The 23,385-nt window shown below is 42.3% G+C and overlaps 1 protein-coding gene across 4 annotated transcripts in view; it reads left to right on the top strand.

Annotated features, from left to right (window-relative positions):
- Window positions 1-23,385, top strand: part of DLC1 (DLC1 Rho GTPase activating protein) — a 370,802-nt gene that overhangs the window by 305,345 nt on the left and 42,072 nt on the right. The window contains exon 1 of one of the 4 annotated variants that reach the window (XM_084758089.1): window positions 21,051-21,451. The exons of the other annotated variants lie outside the window; for them this stretch is intronic. Coding sequence (XP_084614215.1) covers window positions 21,415-21,451 — 37 coding nt within the window. The 5' untranslated portion in view covers window positions 21,051-21,414. Of the gene's footprint in view, window positions 1-21,050; window positions 21,452-23,385 lie in introns of those variants that run through there. 4 annotated transcript variants of the gene reach the window in all.

The following is a 23,385-nucleotide window of genomic DNA, read 5'->3' as shown; positions in this document are numbered from 1 at the left end:
TGGTGGTTTTTTTGTTGATGTTGTTTTTTGTTTTTTGTTTTTTGTTTTTTAGACAGTATTTCTCCATGTAACATCCCTGGCTGTCCTGGAACTCACTATGTAGACCAGGCTGGCCTCAAACTCACAGAGAGCCACCTACTTCTGCCCCTCCCAAGTGCTGGGACTAAAGGTGTATACGCCCCCCGCCCCGGGGTTAATGTGCTACTTTTAAAGACACCTACAAATTCATAATTCAGAATGGAAAGTGAAATAGGACTATTCCCATGTCGTCTTATGGCCTTGGGGTTTATGATGAATACAGCCCCATAGAGTTATAACCAACTGTAGCTCTGTGAACTGCTAAGGGGGCAAGGGGAGTCTTCACTGCACTTCTGTTAGTGAGTGGCGCCTATAGAGAGAGCTCAGACCTGGTGGTAATTCAAACTTAGCAAAATGTTAAACAAAGTATTGAGATCTCAAATAATAAATGATAAAGAAAATGATATAATAATATAAGTATGTGTACCCTAACCTGCTTATTTTATTCAGCTAAAAACACTTTCCATACATACTATGGTATTGGTGAGTGTCCTAAAATATTAAAATTATCAATTTTGGTGAACATACATTTTCTGTAAAATATAAATAGATTTGTATCTGTTTTTACCCTAAAAACATAAAAATAGGATATAAGATTCAAAACTAAAAATGTTGATTCCTGACTATAATTGTCTTTTTTTTTCTTTTGTGGTTTTTGGTGGGCAGAATTTAATATGCACTCACTCACTCTTTAAAGCCTATAGGCACCAGGATATTTGCTGCAGTAGGATTATAGTAATACCAAAAAAACAAAAAGCTGTGACACATTGCTACTCATCAAAAATAATAGTTGAGTAAGTTTGGTATAGCAATGCAGCCGAATTCTATACAAACAAAAGAAGTTTTATATATCTCTATGCAGTGACATGATTACATATAATCATGTTTTTGTCTGGTTTTTTGTTTTGGTTTGTTTTGGTTTTTATGACACAGGGTTTCTCTGTGTAGCCTTGGCTGTCCTGGACTTGCTTTGTAGACCAGGCTGGCCTCGAACTCACAGCTATCCTCTTGCCTCTGCCTCACAAGTGCTGGGATTAAAGGCCTGTGGCACCATGCCCAGCTATAATCATGTTTTTTAAAGAAATTTGTAGGCCACTTTTCCTAGAAATTAGTGAAGAAAAAGTAATATCTATTTATATATACATAAATATACACACAAACAAAAAGAAAATATACATGCAAAGATACGATTTGAATAATCTCTAACTTACTCCCACCTTTTTATTTCATTCAATTCTACATTGGTTATTTTGAATGCATATATTACATTTATATTTTTCTTTTTTGTTGTTGTTTAGTTTGTTTTTGAGACAGGGTTTCTCTGTGTATCCCTGGCTGTCTTGGACTCACTTTGTAGACCAGGCTGGCCTTGAACTCACAGGGATCCACCTGCCTCTGCCTCCCAAGTGCTGGGATTAAAGCCATGCACCACCACGCCCAGCCTATGTTTTTTATTTGCAAAAAAGAAAAAAAAAAGCCATGATTGATATAGTAAGGTTCCCTTATCCACATATCTAAGTATTCCTATGTAAGAGTGGAGTGTTTGTGTCCTCCTCGTTCTCCATCATCTGTCCTAACTGTCAAACTCTACACTAAATATATCTTACAGTGGAGAATGAGAGCATTCTCAGGACAGGGAAGGTGCTAGGAAAGACTGAGTCTTAGAGTGTCCTGGGTAAAGTTGTTACCAAGCTTTATCAGGTCAGAATCCTAATGAGTTGCTTCTGATAGTAACTGATAGCCACCCCCACCCCACCCCCAAAGGGCAGCAGCTTTTCAGATAATTGATAAGATGATCCATGCGTCTACATATGCCCACCTGGTAGGTTCATATCAATGTTTAAAACCAGATTTTGAAAGACAAGTTTAACCTATTTTCAGTCATTCCCTCAGTATTCCCTGGAAGTTAAGACTATCACATAATTTACTGAGAATAATAACTACATTAAACAAAGATGCTCCAACTATTAACTTTATGTCAGATACTCTTGAAGCTGAGGAAATGTATAGAAATGTTTCTTCTGGTTATAAATTTTAAACTCAGGATGGAATTGTATCCAAAACACTTCGCAGAGGAGCCCTTCCTTCACCACTCTTTGCGTCTATTACAGGAAGCACCTGGCCTTGACAACCTGGACCATGCTGTCCAGCTGTTCTTGTCCCATACCAGTACAGAACACTGTGATGGACCGTGTAGATGTCATAAAATATGGCACTGTTGTCTCTTTCTAAAGACCGGGACTTCTCTATGGAATCAGTTCCTGGCTCATAAGGCATATCTTAGAATCTAGGAAAGTCCTGTACTCAAAGCAGTCCTGAGACTATATTTAGTAAACATCGAGCAAAGGGTCATACTGTTCAACTAATAGGAGACCATAAAGTAGGCAACACATTTCTGTCCCTTTTGTTGCTAGTGGCAACCATTGGTAGAACACTTGGCCTGGCTGTACAGGCAATTGGCGGGTTATTAATAAAAAGTTTTACATTCTTGGGCAGAATTGAGAGAGGGGGAGGGAGGATGAAAGAGAGAGAGAGAGAGAGAGAGAGAGAGAGAGAGAGACTTCTATAACATCAGTCCTTCTCATAAGAGCCCCGACTTCAAACAATTTCAATTTATTGTTTTTTGAGAAAGGATTTCTCTGTGTAGCCATGACTGTCCTGGACTCACTTTGTAGACCAGGCTGGCCTCAAACTAACAGAGATCCACCTGCCTTCTCTTCCTCCCCGAGTGCTGGGATTAAAGGCATGAGCCACCGCACCAGGCTCAGAATAGATTTTTAAATTGAATACTAATAAGCAATAGGATGGAATATAATATTATTTATCAACATCATAGATGAATGTAAAGGAAGCCATTGCTGTGTCTGTGAAGTATATGTTTGCTTCTTTCACTTTGAAATTAGTTTTACTTCTTAACATTGACTTATAGCAGGCTGTTCATTGATTTAAATATGCGTTCTCTATGAAACAGACTTACTAAATGTATCCTTTTTCAGTAGCCAATAAATAATATCACACGCAGACTAAAACTCTAATTGACATGTTTGTTAGGATCAGTGCTAACTATCCACAGCACACATCCGTCACTCACACACCTCTGAATGTGAAGGGGAGCGGGAGAGCTTTATTATTCTCTTGTAAATCAATTTTAACAGACGGTAAATCTGAATTTTAAGACTTGACATTTACGATACCATATAGGATGAAAGATAAGTCCCCTCCGCCCGTTTTTCATTTGCCCATGTTTTCATAAAGTCTCTCTTGCTTTGTTCTATGCTTTAAGCCCTGAAACATTTTAACAATAATTTGGTATAAAGCTTGGGTAAGATCTGTTTTCGGATCACAGACTCAGATGTTGATTCATCATGTCTTCTTCCTTTTACTTTACAATCTAAATCCTTTCATCTGTGTGCATTTCTAGATGCACTCCAGTTCCCAAGACTCAAAGTAACAGATACTGCTTAGGTTCTGCATAGATATAGCCAGAAGTCGTGGGTTTGAATCTAGTACTACAGTTTTCTTGAGCAAGCTGTTTAGTTTTCTCGTACAATGAGGATATTAATATCCCTATAGTGTTTAGGGTCTTAATCCATAGAGTAGATAAAAGACCAGAGATACATGATCTAGAAAACATTCACCATGTATCAGCGCCCACTGTTCTAAAAACAGACTGCTGCTGTTTTGGTTGCTTTCCTCTTAGGCTGATCGGCTTCAGTCACACAGAACCAACATATGCAGTTACGATGTTTTCCATGCGAATACCATGCTCTATCTATTCTGTATGTCTCAGGTTTCTTCTACATGGTTGTTCACGTCCCAAAAGAATTCACATTCTTCTCTCCATATTTCATGTCTTTATAAATTTCACTATCATCTCATTCCCAAATCCCATAACCCCCACTTGTTAGGTCCCAGCTTTCTCCATCCATCTTTATATGTCTCTTAGCTAAAACACTAAATTGAAAAATATCAACTACAGCCAGCCCCTTTAAAAAATACACAAAGCGTTTCGCTTTCTCCTCGAATAGAGTTAGGAATCAATAGTACTTATAAAGGCTCCCTAATCTTTAAAGCCATTGTTCTTCAGGGAAGTAGTGTCGTGTTGAAAGATTGTTCTGGAGGTGAAGTCTGTTTGTAGGAAAACATCCTATGAAATCAGACCCTTCAATGAGATTTTATGCTCAAACTCTTCATCCGAGGTTTTGTTTCATGCCCATTAAAGTGTTACTGGAAAGTATAGGTCCTTTAAAGTTCAGGGGGAAAGAGTTCATAAGATCTAAGGCACAGTTAAGACAAAGCTATAGCCAGAGGCCTAGTTGCTTGAGAAGGAAGGAGTCCCCTCCCCAATCTGTCATGCTTCTGTCTAAGAGGATATTAAAGCCATCCCTAGGCTCCCGTGTTTACAGCCAGTCATGTGTCTTTCTCACAATCCCCATCTGTGCCAGTGAGTCACATGATCGGGGTGACACTCCTTGCTCCTCCTGAGCTCCTGTTAACTGCAATAGAGTGATCAATTAGAGTATTGGTGACAAAGACAAAAAGAGACAATGAAAACCTTTATATGAGATACCATCTCCTAGTCCCTGCCTTCTTTTTGCCCTCTGCAAGTTAACTTTGGTTCCAATGCTTTGATGACAGTAAATGAATTTTAAGTGAAACACTCATTAACCTCTTTTTCTAATAAGAAAAGGATTTGTTTCTAAATAAATATACAGATTTAACCTGATACAGTAGTCCACATCTGTAGTCAAAGCTGCTTAGGGGGATGAAGGAGAAGGCAATTTGATCCAATGATTTCAGGACCAGCTTGGCCGAAGAAACAAGACTCAGCCTCTTATAATTATTAATTTTTGGTAATACATAGATGTAGTTTGAGAACTCATAAGGCTTCTCTTATTTCAACATATAGTCCTTTCTTTTTCTACTGTTTCTTTTGAGCTGTTAGAAAAGCTGAAGAGTCTCTCTCTCTCTCACACACACACACACACACACTGGGTAGTGTTGATTTTATGGGCAATCCAACACCCTTCGGAGACAAATGGCTAATTTAATACTGGCTGTGAGCTGACAGATCTTGAGAGAGATGCCTATTATAGCCTTGGAAAATGTTATTTAAATAAGCGATGTACTTACCAGCAGAAGGAAAGGCTCCATTCTGGATCTTGAGAGTAATTCATTTAGGCAAGTCTTTCCAAAACCAAGTGCAAACAAAAGCCCTGATGACCCCTGGGGGCTATGATCAGATAAGGGCTTTCATCTCCAAATTACCAGCTTTCTGCCAGCCCTGGTTTGAGAAGGGGAGGACACTACAGCTTATATCCCTTCCCTTCCTATACAAATAGTCTTCCATCCAGTTATCAGACTGTCTTAGTTAGGGTTTCTATTGCTACAGTGAAACACTATAACTAAAAAGCAAGTTGGGGAGCAAAGGGTTTATGTGGCTTACGTTTCCATCATTGGAGGAAGTCAGGACAGGAACTCAAACCCGGCAGGAACCTGGAAGCAGGAGCTGATGAAGAGACCATGGAGGGGTGCTGCTTACTGGCTTGCTTCCCATGGCTTGCTCAGCTTGCTTTCTTATAGAACCCAGAACCACCAGCCCAGGGATGGCACCACCCACTATGAGCTGAGCCCTCCCCTTTTATCCTTAATTGAGAAAATGCCTTATAGATGGATATCATGGAGGCATTTTCTCAACTGAGGCTCCTTTCTCTCTGGTGACTCTACCTTACGTCACATTGACACAGAAACCCAGCCAATATACACAGACCATTCAGGGAGACACGACCACGGTCAATCTAAAAATAAGGAAAACAGTAACCACCTATAGCAAAGACCTTGAAAAATATTCACCAATCGAAGTGGAGGCTGTCTCTGACTCTTTTGCCTACCTTTGGGACCCTTTCCCTCCAACTGGGTTGCCTTGTGCAGTTTTGATATGAGGGTATGTACCTAGTCTTCTTGTAACTTGTTGTGCTGTGGTTGGTGGATATCCTGGGGGGCCTATACTTTTCTGAAGGGAAACAGAGGGGGACTGGATCTGGGGGAGAGGGGAGGTGGGGGAGAGGAAATGGGGAAAGTAGGGTGAGCAGAAGCTGCAGTCAGGATGTGATACATGTGAGAATTCAAAACAAAACAAAACTCCACTTCATCAGCCTCTGCTTGGCCTGGAGTGTGGTGGATATACTGTTATAGAGCCAGAAGGAGAGCCCAGGCAGGTAGGGGCTGGGGTAACAGATAAAGGGAGAAAAAGTACTGTCTTTTCTAAATGACCATGGCATTGTCTTAGTAAAGGGCTGGCAACAATGAAATTGAGTCAGGTCACCATTTGTTCTTAAGAAAGAAATAGTTTCTGAGGAAATTTTGGGGGAAACGACTAAGGGGATTGTTAATGCTGAGAACATAGTGCGGTTCAGTCACTGGCATCTTGGGGACACGGACAGGATACCCTAAGAGTCACCTGCAGTGTGAGAGAGCAGCCCTGAGGAAGAGCTTGATTCTAGGGTGGGATTGGAAGCCAGAATCTCTGAAAGAGGACCGAGTTACACCCCAGATAAGCAAGCCTTCTCTACTGGGATTCTGTTGGGAGATTTCCAGTTAGTGTCACAAAAATAGCATCACCTCAGTCCTCCCCAGGTAGGTGATGGTTGTCAAGGAAATGCCTAGAAGATTGACAAGGGATAGCATGATACTTCAGTTGAGGTCTTGAGAGGAAGAATGCCTGTGTTTTCAAACATGTGCATTCTCTCTCTCTCTCTCTCTCTCTCTCTCTCTCTCTCTCTCTCTCTCTCTCTTCTCTCTCTCTCTCTCTTCTCTCTCTCTCTCTTCTCTCTCTCTCTCTTCTCTCTCTCTCTCTCTCTCTCTCTCTCTCTCTCTCTCTCTCTCTCTCTCTCTCTCTCTCTCATGATTTGGTTGTCAATGTTCTTCCTACAGGCCCTGCTTATCTGTGTCTTCACAGTATGTGAGCGTGCACAGCCAGATGCAAGCCATAGTAGCCTTGCTTGCAGAAGACAAGCTTCATCACACACTAAATTTCCAGATAGAGGCCCCATAACTCTGAATTAGCTAATCAAATTCACGTGATCAGCATCAGTCATTGGCTTGGGGATACAGATGAAAGAACTTCCCATTTGTGTCTGTTTATAAACGTAGTCTACTGTCTCCTATTGTTCCTCTACTGAGTCCTAGGGCCAGTCAAGTACATATGATATCTCCTCATCTGAAGATCTGAGATTGTTGTAGAAGTAATGAAAGTGCCTGATAGAGAATAATTTTAGTCCCAAAGCTGTTAGCATGGAGAATAGAGGGAAAATGGCATCCACAGGTGCTCATTTAGGGGAACTGCCAGGCACTTCTCTGTCATTCTTCAGTTTTCTGTTGGAGATCCATTTAGGTCACTTAGACTAGAGCCCTCCTTTTTGAGGAGGCCAACAGTGTCATCTGGGGAAGAATCTAACTTATGCAACTGGTAAATCCAGCTCCACACACAAAAGAAGAGAAGTGTAACAACTGGGGTCTGCCTGGTTTGATTTGAACACTTTTTGGAGGATGCTGATGGATGCTTTTTATATTATCTTGCCCATCATAGACCAATCACCCCCTAAAGAAAAACTACAATTTTCAGCATTTCTCCATTCTTTCTAAATTCCCCAGGTTCTGTTACACTGTTCAGAAATATACCTATCTTAAGTGTCAAGTCCAAAGCCACCCAAAATGTCCTAAGGACTCTAAAGAAAAGTTCCTGTTTGCTCTCCTCTCTGGTTCTTTATGCTGAGAAGCACAGTAAAATTTCAAAAAAAACCTGTTTTGGACTTCCTTTCCCAACTTTTAACATCTTTATAGCATAATCAATAACAACAGCAACAATTAAAAAAAACAATAGAATCAAATTAAATACAGAATTCCCATGGGTCAAAGGGAAAGGGAAGAGTCTACAGCTAGCGCTAGCATTGGAGAATGTAGTCCTCTTTACAAAACAAGTTACTGTAATTATTACTATTATCATCATTCATAATATTAGATTAACAATATAAAAAGGAGAAAATGTGAAAGACTTGAGATTTTTTTTCTTAAGATGTATTCTTATTTATTAAGTATACAATGTTCTGCCTGCATGTACACCTGCAGGCCAAAAGAGAGCATTAGACCACATTATAGACGGTTGTGAGCCACCATGCAGTTGCTGGGAAATGAACTCAAGACCTCTGCAAGAGCAGTCAGTGTTCTTTGCTCTTAACCTTTGAGCCATCTCTCCAGCCCCCAAAGATTTATTTGCTTATTATTTATATAGTATTCTGTCCACATATGTGTCTGCATTCCAGATGAGGGCACCAGACCTCATTATAGATGGTTTCTGGGAATTGAACTCAGGACCTTTGGAAGAATAGACAGTGCTCTTAGATATTAACAGTCATTACTTTTAGCACCTCTAGTCTGCTTGTTCCAAGACTTTCTTTTTGTAATGTATATGGATGTTTTGCCTGCATGTACGTCTGTTCACTGGGTGTGTGCAGTGGTGTCCACAAAGGCCAGAAGAGGATGTCAGATCCTGGAACTGGAGAGACAGATATTGTAAGCTTCTGTGTCAGTCCTGGGAATTAAACCTGGGTCCTCTGCAAGAGCAGACTCTTCACTGCTGAGTCATCTTTCCAGCTCACAGTTCCAAAACTCTTTAATAATAACACTACAACAGAGTAGAACTAGAAATGATTTTTTAAAAGTCTTTTAAAGACATTAAGTAGGGGATAGAGAGTTTTCTAAAATTTTTATTTTATATTCTTTTTTTTTCTATTGTTTTTTTTCAGCTTTTCCTTCTTAAGGTTTATTTATTCTCTTGTTCTTTTTCCAGACTCTATGATTACTTAATTTTTGTTTTGTTTTTTGTTTTTTTTTTTTTTTTTGAGACAGTGTTTCTCTGTGTAGCCTTGGCTGTCCTAGACTCACTTTGTAGACCAGGCTGGCCTCGAACTCCCAGTGATCCATCTGCCTCTGCCTCCCGAGTGCTGGGATTAAAGGCTTACTTAATTTTTCACCATATCTTTTTGGCTACTAGAGGCAACCCCATTTCCATAGTTCATCGAATATCATCTTTCATCATAAGATACAAGTTTGATGCTCACTATCCTTTCGTATTTAAGTGTTTCTGTTTGAGAGCTTCTTCAATCATTAGTTATTTAACAGTGATTCAAATGATAAAGCGTGTATCATTACACTTTTATTGATTCAAATTTTGGTTCATTTTGTCAGATAATATAGCTGTTGTATGTTATTTATCATTGCAATAACTAGCTCAATATAGTGGCTTAAAGCAATATTGGTTATTACTCTTTTGCTAGTGGAGTGTTGACAGGACACAGCTAGCCCCTTTTTCCTTAGGGTCTAATACTTTAGAATTCTCCAGAGAAACAAAACCAATAGGATGGATGGTTGAAGGAATGGAGAGAGAGAGAGAGAGAGAGAGAGAGAGAGAGAGAGAGAGAGAAAGAGAGAGATGACTGATTGATAGACAGACAGACAGGAATTTAACACAGGGATGGCTGACTCCCTACAGCAGCTGAGAAATCTCATAATACACCAGCAACAAGCTAGGCAATCAGATACGCCTAGTCCAAACTCAAAAGTCTCAGAACTAAGGGAACCAGTGGTGTAGTTGTCCCTCCAAGGCTAAAGACAGAAGCCAAGGGCTGCTGGTGCAAATCTCAGAATCTCAAACCCAGAGACCCTGGAGTTCTGTTGCAAAAAGGCAAAGGTGGTTTTCCTCCTCCAGGAGAGAGCAAAACTGCACTCATTCAGTCTTTTTGTTTTGTCAGTGCACTCACCTGATTAGATAGTAGGATCAGCCCATTGTTCCAAATGTCATCTTTTCCCAAAGTAAACATGCCGAGAAATGACCAGCCATCCGGTCAACCCCTAACCCGGTTGAGTAAACTGCTCAACTTACACATGTTAGGGCTCTCAGGTAATCTGAGTGTAATGGTAGCTGGGATTGGGATGTTTCAAACTTCCCCATTCACATGTGTCCAGGCCCAAAATAATGTACCCCAACAGCTGGAGGCTGAAGAATCTAGAGCTTTCTGGAATTTCTGTGACCTTCCCATTTGATCTATCCATAGCAGGTCCATGGGGCTACTATACTTACTATGTAGTAGTGGGAACTCCAGAGTCATTACATCAAGATATTTGCTAAACCACCTTGGAAGTAAAAGTTCATTGATGGTCACAAAAAGAATCTAGTGTCTGTCTGTTGATGAATTTCCAAAGGGTTTGTGGACTGTTTGTTGTTGATACAATTTTGCCTCTTTGAACATTGTCAGGATTAGCTTTATAACTTGCTTTGTAGTCTACACTTACTATTATTTCTTTTTATTTGTTCCTAATATTGCACAATCCGGAATTAATCAAAATTGATTGAGGCTATGTTTCTAATTGATATATATTCTGACTGATAGGCACAAATAGCTGCATCTCATCACAAAAACATTATTATTTATTTTGTCTGCTCAAGCTATCTAGAACTGTGTGAAATCTCCTAGCACTGTGATATTTACCCATTTCTCCTAATTCAGCTAAATTCTGCTCTGTGAAATTTGAGGCTATTTTATTATGAGCACCCAGGTTCAGCAATGTTTTGTTATCTTGCATAACAAGCTTAGTAGTGGTTTATACTAACTCTTTACTGCTTACAGACAGTTCTTAAAGCTCTTTATTTCTGACACGTATATGGCTATCCTAATTTTTTTCCTTAGTGTACAACCCTGATGTATCTTCTTCAGGATATCTTTTGTTGTAACTCAAGTAAATGCTATATCACTAGACTTTAATTTTTATTGTTACTGAAAACTCAGATATCTGGAGAATTCAGTTATGAGATATAGTTGATTTTTCAAATTGATTCCATTTATTTACTTATTATTGCCTTTGCTATAGTCACTTTGTTAACCCATCAAAATGATGGCAAGAAAATAACAAGAAAGTAGCTGTTTGTTCAGCAATAGAATATAAACACAAATGAAGCGCAATCTAGTTCTTTCTTTATTGACCAATTCCCAAATGCCAGTCTTTCACAGTTCTTGAGTCCTGTCACCAGATCTCCTTTTAAAAATGGATAATTTGCTGCCTTGCAGTTTCCCAAAATGTAGCTTAATCCAGCTTAATTCAACTGAATCAGTAAGAGATAATTAAGGGAGTTAGTTACGCATGAAGAGCCAAGATGTGGGCCTGCTATAGCCCCACTCTCCTGTTGACTATTAAAGTAAGTTAATGACCCGGATCTGCGGAGGGGTTTCCAGCAACAACATTGTTAAGGGCCAACATGCTACAGTGATCAGCTAAGGCACTACTCTTCATTATCTTTCATGGAGCTGCCCTGCCTACCTCACAGCATCTTTATTGAAGGACCAGTCTATCATGGAGAACGACCAGCAGAGTATAAATCAAGGGAATGTAAAACACCTTTACAGCAGAAACAAACACAAAAGGGTTCCCCTTTATCTGTTTAGACTTTTGGTAGGCAGTTTTATTTTACAGGTAGTCCAGAGGCCATCTGAATAGTGATTTTAAAAGTGAAAGTTTCAGGGCAAAATTATAAATTGTTCTTTAAATAAGGTGACAGATAATAAGCCTGAAATTATTATCATTATATTTGGTTACTTAAAAAAAATCCATAAATATACTAGGACTCATTTTTTATAAGGCGTATATGAATATACCCATTCTCTTAGCACTTATGAAAAATTTGAAAATCAGAAAATTTCTCAAGCTGGCCATGGTGTGCACACCTTTAATCCTAGCACTCAGGAGGCAGAGGGTGGCAGATTGCTGTGAGTTCAAGGCTAGGCTGGTGTGCAAAGTGAGTCCAGGACATCCAAGGCTATACAAAGAAATGCTGTCTCAAAAAACAAAACAAAACAAACAAACAAAAAAACTACCTCAGAACGTTTCTCAAAAATATAATGCCCCTAGGTCTTGGACATATTCCTTGTCTCCCAATAGCTGTTTAGTATGAAGGGTTCACTTTATGCAGCCACCTGTATTAGTTAGTTTTGTGATAAACCGCCACCACTAAAAGCAACTTAAAGAAGAAAAATGTGTCTGGATTTACTGGGGGAGGGGGAGGCATGGCAGTAGCGAGCCAGAGCAGGGAGCCAAGATATCACATCTCCAACTACAAAATGGAAGCAGGAACAGCGGCTGGAACTGGGGTAATGCTACCAGCTTTCAAAACCCACCTCTAGTGAGGCCCTTCCCACAGCAAGGCACCATCTTCCCACATAGTGCCATTGACTGGGGGCCAAAATTTCAGATAACTGAGGGCTTTTCCTTTTTAAATCACCACAGCATCTAAATGCAAGGATAGTAAAATAAACTGGGCCTAGGGGCACAGACCTAGAATCCCAGCTAATTTGGAAACTGAGGCAGGAGGGTCACATGGCTAGCCTGAGCAAAACTTTTAAGTAGTCACAAAACAGAAGGTCAAAAGAGGATCAAGACTGTGATTTAATAGTACAGCACGTTCTTCAAAAATGTAAATCCTAGGCGTAATGCCTGGTATCACAAATGTTAAAAAAAAAAAAGAAAAAAGAAAAAGACAGATACAAAAAACCTTTGAACTGCTTTTGAAATCATGAATGTATAATTTAAATTAAGTGAAATTGTAAACTTTGTTTTATAAGCTGATTTTGTGTCTTAGCATTTCCTATATCAAACCATATAAACTACCTAAGGAAAATCCCTAGTTAATAATAAAAAGAAACAATAAGTCATATCTTTGGGGTTTTTTGCAACATTTGTTAAGGAAAGACTAAAAAAATTCAAAAATCAACAAGTATAAAGGCCAGGTGACAAACTACCAAAAATAAATGACAAGTGGGCCAGTTAAATCCCAGCACTCAGGAGACAGACAGATGGATCTCTGAATTCTAGGCTATCCTGGTCTACAGAGTGAGTCTAGGCCAGGTAAGCCAAGGCTACACAGTGAGACCCTGTGTCAAAAATAACACAATAATAGAGACAAATGGCTAATATACACTTAATACTTCTAAATCAGTCAAAGATTAGTGAGTAAAGAACTTCGTTCAAATCCCCAGCACCACCAATACACACATACACACACACACACACACAAAAGCCAGATGTGGTGCAGCGCACCAATTCAGCAAGAGTAGCTGGCCAGCTGGCTTCAGAGATCTTTCTGTATTTGCCTCCCAATGCTAACACACTTCCTCCAACAAGGCCACACCTACTCCAGTAAGGCCACACCTACTCCAGTAAGGCCACACCTACTCCAACACAGCCACACCTCTTAATAGTGCCACTACCTAGAAGCCTATGGGGCCATTTTCATTCAAATCACCACATATACTCAATACATGTGCATGTGTACTTGTTGATGAACTTGAAGACACTCAGGCATCATGAGCTATGCACAAAAGAACAAATATTGTATTATTCCTTTTATCATTTATATAAAGTATAAGGAATAGTCAAATTCAACAACATTAGAATGGTTGCTATCAGAGGCTAGAAAAGAATAATCAAAGTTAACGTAAAATAGGAACAGAATTTCAGGTTGGGAAAAAGAAAAATTCTAAAGATAGAAAGTGTAATAATAAAGATGAGAATGATTTTTTTTAAAAAATAAAGATAGAAAGTGGTGCTGGCCACGTAACAATGAAGATATGAACTCATCACTGAGGAATGGTTATGATAGCAAATTGTGTGTTATGTAAATTTAATGTAATACAACTTCAGTATTCAAAGAAATGTGAAGAATGGGGAAGCATTTCTTTTTGCTTATCACCTTAATGGTAGCAATTGAAGTTATTATTCAAGAAACAAGTACTTTCAAACTCTGTGAAAAATGCCAAAAATATTTCTGGAAGACAGTGTAGAAAGGCAGATGACAATAGATAGGTAGGTAGGTAGAAGATAGGTAGATAAATGATAGATAGATAGATAGATAGATAGATAGATAGATAGATAAACAGAGATCAGATGCCCAGTATCATTTGACCTCTTAATTCAAAGTAAGTGAATTTACCTATAAAATTATTATCTTTGCTCTTTAAATTAAATTTATATTAAAGATAATGGTGAAAAAATAAAAAGGTCAGCTTTAATTAACTGCTTGATATGCCCATAAGATCGATGTAATGCAAATACAACAAAGCAAATTCACCAGGTATGCTAATTAAAATATTACACAGTAAGGGCTGGGAACGTAGCTCAGTTGTATCTAGCATATGTATGGCTTGGGTCGCTCCACAGCAGTGCCTAAAACCTGGCATGCTGGCTTATGCCTGTGATCTCAATACTTGGAACACAGGGGCAGGGAGAACAGGTTCAAAGTCATCCTTTGCCACATAGTGAGTTCAAAAACAGCCTGAGCTGCATGAGGCCCAGCCTTAATAATTAAGCACAGATACACATAATGAAATAGTAACTAAGTACATATATACATAATGAAACAATATATGCTGTGATCTAAATTTCGTCTGACTAGGAGCCTAAGCATGTAGATAGAATTAGACCTATAATATTTCTCAGTAATCTTACGTTGTTTGATTACCGAGCTTCAGTTTTCTTCTTTACACTTTCACATATTTTCTTAATGCTTCACAATGAACATTTCTAATCCACATTTTGAACTACCACTTGCTTCTAAAATGATGTAGCCCATCCCCAGCAGTTGGGGAATTGTGTGCTACAAGCTCAAGAAGAACTAAAATCAGAGAGTGCTCACACAAGGGACACTCAAAGCCTGCAGTTAACTCGGCTAATTCAGTCGGTAAGCAGCCTAGTTGCTCACATGAAGAGTGCAGTTATTGTTTGCCACTTTCTTGATTTTTGTATTGCCAGAGGCCACATGAAAGAAACAGACTCATCTTGGCAAGAATCAATGAAATTGGGGTGTGGCGGAGGCAGGAGCCCATGTGTCACTGTTGAGTTCTCATCTCTGCCCTTGTTAACAGTGAGGCCTTAGGCTAAGCTGCAGCTGAGCCTTTGGATAAACTAGACTTTCAAATAAATTCTACTGTAAATATGCTAAGTATCCCAGGAAAGCCTGCTCACTGAAGTATTAGATCCAGATCAAGAATTCAGAGCGCCCAGACCTTCCATTGAGTGAGCATACCCCTCCCACCCCCCACCCTGGCCCCGTGACTCCACTTAGGAGAGGAGCCCAAGTTCAAGGGCCATTTTGTTCAATGCAGTGAGAGCATGCTTTTGGTTTGTTTGTTTTGCTTTGTTTCACATAAAAAGAAGGCTAAAGATACAGCTCAAGAGCTGGGTGTTTGCCTGGCTTGTCTAGGTTCAGTCTCTACTCTCTTGGTGGGAAAAGAAGAAGAAAGAAGGAGGACGGTGAGGGGGGAGGAGGAGGAGGAGGAGGAGGAGGAGGAGGAGGAGGAGGAGGAGGAGGAGGAGAAGAAGAAGAAGAAGAAGAAGAAGAAGAAGAAGAAGAAGAAGAAGAAGAAGAAGAAGAAGAAGAAGAAGAAGAAGAAAGAGAATCCGACTGGTCTCTGCAAGTTTATCTGTCTCTCCTTCTCCCCCAGGAAACTAGCCCCACCCCCACCCAGATCCCCTCTTGACGTTCACCTTTGTTTCACATTACCTTTCTCTGGCTTTAATACACGCTTGTTTGAATGATAAATGTGACAACCTAGGATGGGTCTTAGTTTGGTTTAAGAGATTATCCAAAAAAAAAAAAAAATAGATTTATGTCATTTGTGAAAGAATAGAGTCTCTCTGTAACCCTCACTAATAGCCTAAAGATGTTTCCAGAAGAATAAGTTAGCCTTCCTCCTACTCTGAATGCGAATTGTCCAAAAGTTATAACATCAGATATCGCTGAATAAGGTAGCTACTCCTGGGAACGCTTGAAAAGCAGAAATGTTTTCGCTGCCCAGCTCCTTTCTTCCTCTCCCCTTTCTGTCCTACTGCTTCAGCATGTGGGTTTTGAAAACATCTGAAAAAAAACTAAATATCAGTTAGGGGAAGTCAGGAAGATCCCAAACTGGGATCACTGAAGTTAAAAACTAAATGAGTATTTCAGGACAGCCATTGGGTTTGAAATTGAATTATGCCCCCTAATTGAAAACCCGCTAACATTATTTTCAATATTTTTTCCTTTGTCACATTTCCTTTGAGCATTGCAAGTCAAAATTGTTTTCTTCAGTCATTTCACAATGTTCCATTGAGCACAAATTACATTACAACATTTTCCAAGCATAGAAGGAGTCTTCTAGTCCTGAGGGAGGCAAAGAAATTTCCAGAGATTATTTGGCTTCTATCACTAGACCAGAGGTTTAAACTCATTGCCCCAGGGATAAATGAAGCCCAAAGTTGAAATTGCTCGGGATGGATTCAGATTTTTAAAAAATTAGTTTCCAGCATGTAAACAGTGGAAGCTTTGACACAAATATACATAAGTGTGGCTGGTGTTGTAGCTCAGTGGTGGGGTGCCTGCCCGGCATGCAGAGGCAGTTTGATTATCAGCATAGCAAAGAAAGCAAAGGAAAGGAGAAGGCGGGAAAGAGGACAGCACTTTTGACATTTCACCCCATGCATTAGGGTTCTTCTGTTAGCACATGCCAAACAGCAAGTACTGAGCCAAGCGCCCCTCCTCTCTCTTCCCCTCCTCCTGCCCTGTCTTTTCCTAAGATTTATTTTTGCAAGGATTTAATGATGTATACATGGCAGGGGTGGGGGTGGGGACTGGAATATGCACAAGTGTCCTCTGGAGGCAGAGGCACCGAACCTCCAGGAACCGGATGTCATGACCTGTCAGATGTGGGTGCTGGGAACCCAGGTCAAGTTCTCTGCAAGAACGGTACACGCTCTCAGAGGCTGAACTATCTGTCTAGCCCCTGGCCGCTCTCCTTTTAGAGGGTCTCTGGGCAACCCAGTTTGCACTGTTCCACTGGGACTTGCCTCACTCGCAAGGCGCACTTAAGCCTTTCGAGTTGTGTTTCGGTTTTGAACAAGTGATAATGGGATGGAACACGAGAGGATGTCCCTGGACAGCATCTGTAATATCTAGTTTCAATCAATAAGATAGTGTAGGAATCACAAGGAAGAGCTCTCTGAGTCGGCTAGGCAATATAGGAGTTCGCTGTAAGGTTTTTTTCTTCCTTTGGTAATCTCACAGTCATTAGGAAGTAAGCCTAAATAGAGATTGCTGGGGTGCTGCTGTGAATAGCCTCAGAGCTGCGGCTGCACAGGCTGTCAGAACGAATGCCTTGTTGCTAGGCATGGTGGCACATGTCAGTGATCCCAGCACTTGGGGAAGCAGAGGCAGGCAGATCTCTGTGCGTTTGAGGCCAGCCTGGTCTATATCGTGAGTTCCAGACTAGCCTACACAGAGGGACCCTGTCTCGAGAAACCAAAAAAGGAAAAAAACAAAACAAAAACAGAAACAAAAACAAAAAAAATTTTTATGTTTTATTATTTTTAAAACTTTGCTACTGGGAATCAATGATTTAATGGCAGCAATCTACCTCTACAAAACCTAATTTACCTTTTGGAGGGGTTTTAGTTCTTTTTTGTTTTGTGGATGTGACGGATGTGTTCATATGGGTTTCTGTGTAAACACTTCTATAACTGTCCAGAGGTCAGAGATTAGAGGTCAGAGGTCAGTGGCAAGTGTCTTCCTCAGTTATTATCTCCCTTCCTGAAATTAGAACTCCCCAATTTGATTAGACTGGTTGATAGCCAGCAAGCTCCAGGGATTCTCCAGTCTCCTGGTGCTTTGGTTACTAACAGGTTCCCCTTTTCTGGCTTTTTCCTTGGATACTGGGAATTCTAAGCAGGTCTTCATACTTACAGGAAGTGATCTCGGCCATTGAGCCATCTCCCCAGTTCTTCTGAAAAAGCTTTCAGAGATGTGACTGCTGGCTCAGGGATAAGCGCTCTACTGCATGGCAAAGCCCGCCTCTCAGAGTCCAGCGCTTAAGACCCAAATCTCACTTAATGCAGCTCAGTGGACAAATTCAGCTTAAAGCCAGCTGCCCTAGCCAGACAAACGAAGGCCCTGGTGATGAGCGGAAGGTTAAGTGAGCAGAAAGGCCTCCGAGCTAGCGTTGGGGGATCCTCTTTCATCTAGTAAAACCATTCTTTGTCCACACTCTTGATGGCTTTGCGAGCCCTCCTTTCCGCCGGCTGGCAAAGGCTCCTCTTGTCCACGAAGGCTAAGGCCTAGGCTTTGTTCTGCATTGCTTTCGTTTTTCTTCTGGACACTTAAAATAGGAATTTCTTGTTCAAATTTGATGTGCCATATAGTAAGACAAAGTCTACGAAATCTACAGCTTCCCTCTTTGTCCATGGATTCAAATCACACTGATGGAAAGCATTCGGGCCCAAGTGGCTCAGGCCCAGGATCCCAGTTACCGCAGAGGCCCAGCGGGAGAATCAGAAATTCAGAGTCTTCCAGAGCTACCTAGTGAGTTCAAGACCAGCCTGGGCAACGTAATAAGAATCTTAGCCAAAAGTTTATCAAGTTCTGGGAGTGGGCGGTAGGGCGGGCGGGAGCCCATGAAATAGTTCAGTAGGTAGAGGCATTTGTCATGTGTGGTAGTTAAGAGTTTTTTTCTGGTCACCTCAACACAAGCTAGAGTTATCTGAGAAGAAGGAACCTCAACTGAGAAAGCGCCTCCATCAGATTAGCCTATATGCTGGCCTGTGAGACATGTTTTTGATTGGTGACTGGTGCCAGAGGGCCCCGGCTACTGTGGACGATGCCACTACCGGGCAGGTTAATCTTAGATTATATAATAAAGCAGGCTGAGCAAGCCATGGACAAGCCAGCAAACACCGTTTATCCACGGCCTCTGCTTTAGTGGCTGCTTCTATGTTCCTGACCTAGTTTCCTTTCTTAATGGGACTATAAGCTACAAAACAAAATAAACACTTTCTCCCTCCCAAGTTGGTTCTTCATCCGTGTCTTATCACGGCAACAGAGATGCAAACTCCAGACGCCATGCAAGCCTGCTGACTTGAGTTTGTCCTTCATACTCATGTAAAAGCAGAAGGAGAGAATGAACACAAAAGTTGTCCTCTGACCTCCACATGGCACCACAGCATACGTGTGCACCCCGTACATATACCACACATGATGATAACAATAATACATCTTAATTAAAAGTAGGTGCTGGGGATAAGGGCTAATGCTTAGTGGCAGAGCACCTGACTAGCTCTCCCCTAAATTCAATATCCGTGAATGCAAAAAGAAAGTATTATCACTGATCTAAGAATTATTAAAGGGCATGTAGGGAGCATGTGCCTAAGTTGTATGCAGATCATATGTGATTCAGAACGCGGGGCTGTGCGTTCAGAGACCTGAGTACCGGAAGAGGATGCGAACTGTGGATGTGTTCACGGTTCCTCCAGCAACCACACTTCAGAGGACAACTGCGTTTTCTTGGGCTATTCACTGCTTCCCTTCCTGGGCCCTCAACACTCCATCGTTTCCATTCACCCCTCCCCCCCAACCCCCATTGCTCCCCACTATTCTATAACCTCTTGGCAGGCAGAGGCCACATGCAACCTGTAGAGCCTTTGGGCCTCCAGCATTTTCCTGTGGGAAAATGTTCTGACAACATAGATCTGCTGAATGGAGGCTGAATGCACCCTCCAAAGCGAGGAATTCTGGTAGGGTAAACTAGGGTGCCATTGGTAGAAGTGGGGAGAGCCTTGTTTGTAAGCTCGCAGGTGATTATGAAGTCATTCCAGTTTGGAATAAAGGGGAATATATTTTTCTGTTTGTATTCAGCCCTACTTAAGAATAAACTCTGGGGGCTGGAGAGATGGTTTAGCAGGTAAGAGCACTGACTGCTCTTCCAAAGGACCTGAGTTCAACTCCTCGCAGCCACATGGCAGCTCACAACTGTCTGTAACTCCGATCTGACACCTTCACACAGCTATATACCTGCAGACAAAGCACCAAAGAACATATAATGAAAACAAATAATTTTTTTTTAAAAAAAAGAATAAATTCTGCCCTAATTCTCCTATTGCCTGGTTTGCCTAACAGCTCTCAACTGACAGGCTTAATTTATTTTGCTTACTGTATAGCTTCCCTAGCAAGAAGCCAACTACAAAAAAACAGGCATGTGGGTCCCTTTTGCTGGCTGCTCTATGCTCCATCGGAGAAACCATTTGGCTCATAGTAAATGCTCACTTAGTACCGAAAGAATGAGTTTCTGTCAGTTAAGGTAACACACATAAAGCACCAACTTACCGTGGACCAACTTGCTGTGGACTTCTAAACACCTTGCCCTGATTAGATAGATTCTGTTGCTAGTTTCAAAATGGGGTTTCTTATGGTATGAGGAGCCTCCATCTAAGCTGCCTGAGAATCACCTGAGTCTTTGGGGTGGGGTGGGGTGGCGGGAATCACCATCTGAAATTATGTCTGCAGGCTGGGGCCAGTGCATGAGCAGTTTTAGGAGCTGTGACGATAGTCCAAATATCAGTCAGAAATACAATGGCTCGGAGGTATGCTGGCTCTCCCCCACGTGCTGAGGAAAACTTCCATAGCAGTGTTGAACACTCATATTCCCTCTTTATTCTTGTGGGTGTCCCAAAGATCAGCTTCTTTCCTCCATTTTCTGATCAAGAGACACTGATCCATCCTTAACCTCCGCATTGTCCCTATCATCACCACAAGTTTTTTGTGATGCCAACCGAAATGAGAGGCTTCGCGAGCACAGAACCACCCAGGAAACGACAGAGGGAAGATGAGCATGAGGCCCGGACCTCTGCACCCAGCAAACGCCTTCAGACTTTTGCCTTTACCCCAGAGGCCAGTAGTTGGCGACTCTTTGGCGCTTGCTGTCGCTGTAGCAGAAATGCAGACCCTGGGAAAACATTCCAGGAAAGGGCGGAGGAGGCGTGGGGCGGGACCTGGGCGTGCTTTGGGGCGGGGCCTAGTGCGCGGTGGGCTGAGCCAGAGCACAGCCCGGGGCCACAGCGTGGGTCCCGCCCGTGGGGGCGGGCTCAGTGGGAAGGCGCCGCAGGGAGAGCGCGCTGAGAGCAGAGCGCTGTAGCCGGCGAGTGGAGGGTTGTAAGCTCCTGGCTGGGCCATGTCTGTGCGTCTTTGCTGCAGGAGCCTTGGCTCCCCAGCTTCATGCCCCGCTCCCTGAAAGCGCTCCCTTCGCCTTCGCAATCAAACCCCACGATTTTGCTCTAGCTGGGGCGAAGGGTAAGAAAGCTGCGAAACAAGATGTGCTGAGGACCGCGAGGGCTCGCGTCCCGGGTGCCACCGTGGGTCCCGGCGTGGGATCCCGATTACTTGGGGCAACCTCTACGTTCCCAGTGCGTTCCCACAGCCCTACGCCGACCTTGATGTGTAGAGACGAGCCGGACACCATGATCCTTACACGTAAGATGGACTTGTGCGGTGTCGGACTAGTATAGCTGGGGGCGGCTGCTGAGGGCCGAGAAGAACTTGTCACCCAGCTCTGCCAAGTCCGTGTTATGGTTGTGTGTTTTGACACGCTTGCAGAGGAGTCGCCCCAGGCTCTGGATAGTAGTAGAACGCGTGTGTTTAAGCAACTTGGGTTAGAGTTGGGAAAGGGAGGTTTTAACATTGGGTCACGTACCTTGGCCATGTATTGCCTGGGGACTGCGGACTGGCGCCCGGGTGACTTAGGCTCATTTTATTCCTATAACCTGGGCTGGTGCTCCGAGTGGGGGAGCAAACCCCTTTCTACTTTTTGAAGGGTGACTGTACCGTTTCTTCTAGCTGTCCTACACCCTACAAGTTTCAAATCAGCCTTGTCTCCCTAAGATTGTATTATTTAAGGGACTGTGTAGACTTGAGCTGTACTTGGGGAAAATGTTTCCTTAGCACTGTTACAGAATGCGGGTACCGGAGTGTTCTGACTCTTTTGTTGTCGTTTGCCTGTTTTAAACGACGTGGATCTCTGAGCCTGGGCGAGCTAAGTCAGGGTTGCCTCTTAGTCACCCCCCAGCCCCCATCGCACGTGGGGTTCGGCCTGGGAAGTCAGCGCTTTCCCGTTGTGTGGGGTGGTTGGACGCGGTTCCTGAAAAGCCCCACCAGAAGCCCACACCCTTGGCGTGGGAGGAAGAGTCCAAGGGCTGGGGAAAGGAAGGAAGCACGTCTACAGGCCTGAGGGTTTTTTTTTGTATCGAGGAGACGGCATCTTGGACTAGTGCCCTTCTCTGCGCCCCTTTTCCCTCCTCCAAAGTCAGGAGCTAAGAGCCTTTGATCCTTCTTAAGCTGTTCCCAGAGCTGCAGCCCACCCTGTTGGTGTGGTTTTCATCTCTGTCATTTGAGCTCAATGGCCTTTGGTGCGAGCAGTGATGCCTAGGAAGTGAGTTCGGGATCAGCATTCCCGCAAGATGGTACTTGACCTTGGAAAGTGGCGCAGCCTCACTGGACTGTCCCCCAACCCAGCCTAGTAACTTGTCACAAGTGGAAATTGCGAGGATCAAATAAATTAGTACACGTTAAGTGTCTAGCAGGGTGACACTGAAGTTCACTCTGTTCCTAAATTATGCTAATAACTAGACGGAAAACCCTGCCTAAAGTCATTAATCTGCGCAGTAGAGGAGAGAAAAACATTGCCCCATCCGGTTTTGCTTTCAATGAGGCTTTTTACACTCAACGTGGTCACAAATGGGTTCTTTCTGGAGAGTCAGAGGTTGTTTCAAGCTGTGGCTGGTGATTCGGAGGAATGCAGCCTTGCCATGGCCATCTATTACCAAAAGATTCGTGGGGGTGGCATATGTGACGCATTTGAGTAGGGGAAAAAAAGAAAAAAAAAGAAAAAAAAACAGGCTCTGAGAGAAGGCTGAGTGCCCAGTCTCAAATTACATTTTTTTTTAACCCTGCAAAATTCTGTTTGCTGAAGGGATGAGGGAAAATAACATGCCAGCGGACAGCAGCCCTCAGAATGTAAACCTATCAGCTCCAAAAGCTTGACTCCTTCTACTTCCGTCTGGACTGCAGGCTAGTCCTCCTCATCTGGGTAATTTGCCTGACCATAAGGGTGGAATTAATGGAGGCACCCAGTGCCATCTTGGCAAGCAGATTGCAGCAGATGGTCGGGGGGTGGGGGGTGGGGTGGTGCCCTGTGAGGAAGCAGCCTTCTAACAGAAGAACCCAAAATCCTGGGGAACGGAGTGTCAAATGGTTAACAGATGTGCCGTCAGAAGTTATTTCAAGACATTTCCTGAGAAAATGTCGGAGATTGCCTGTATTCACTTTTATTGAGGCATGCCAGACTTGCAGCGTGGCCTAGCCTGGGTGCATACTTTTTTTATTAGTACTACTGTTCAGAGAGTTTCAAA

The sequence above is a fragment of the Acomys minous genome (genome assembly GCF_964271855.1).
Source record: "Acomys minous genome assembly, chromosome: 15".
Classification (NCBI taxonomy): domain Eukaryota; kingdom Metazoa; phylum Chordata; class Mammalia; order Rodentia; family Muridae; genus Acomys; species Acomys minous.
This window is presented reverse-complemented; position numbering and strand designations above follow the sequence as displayed.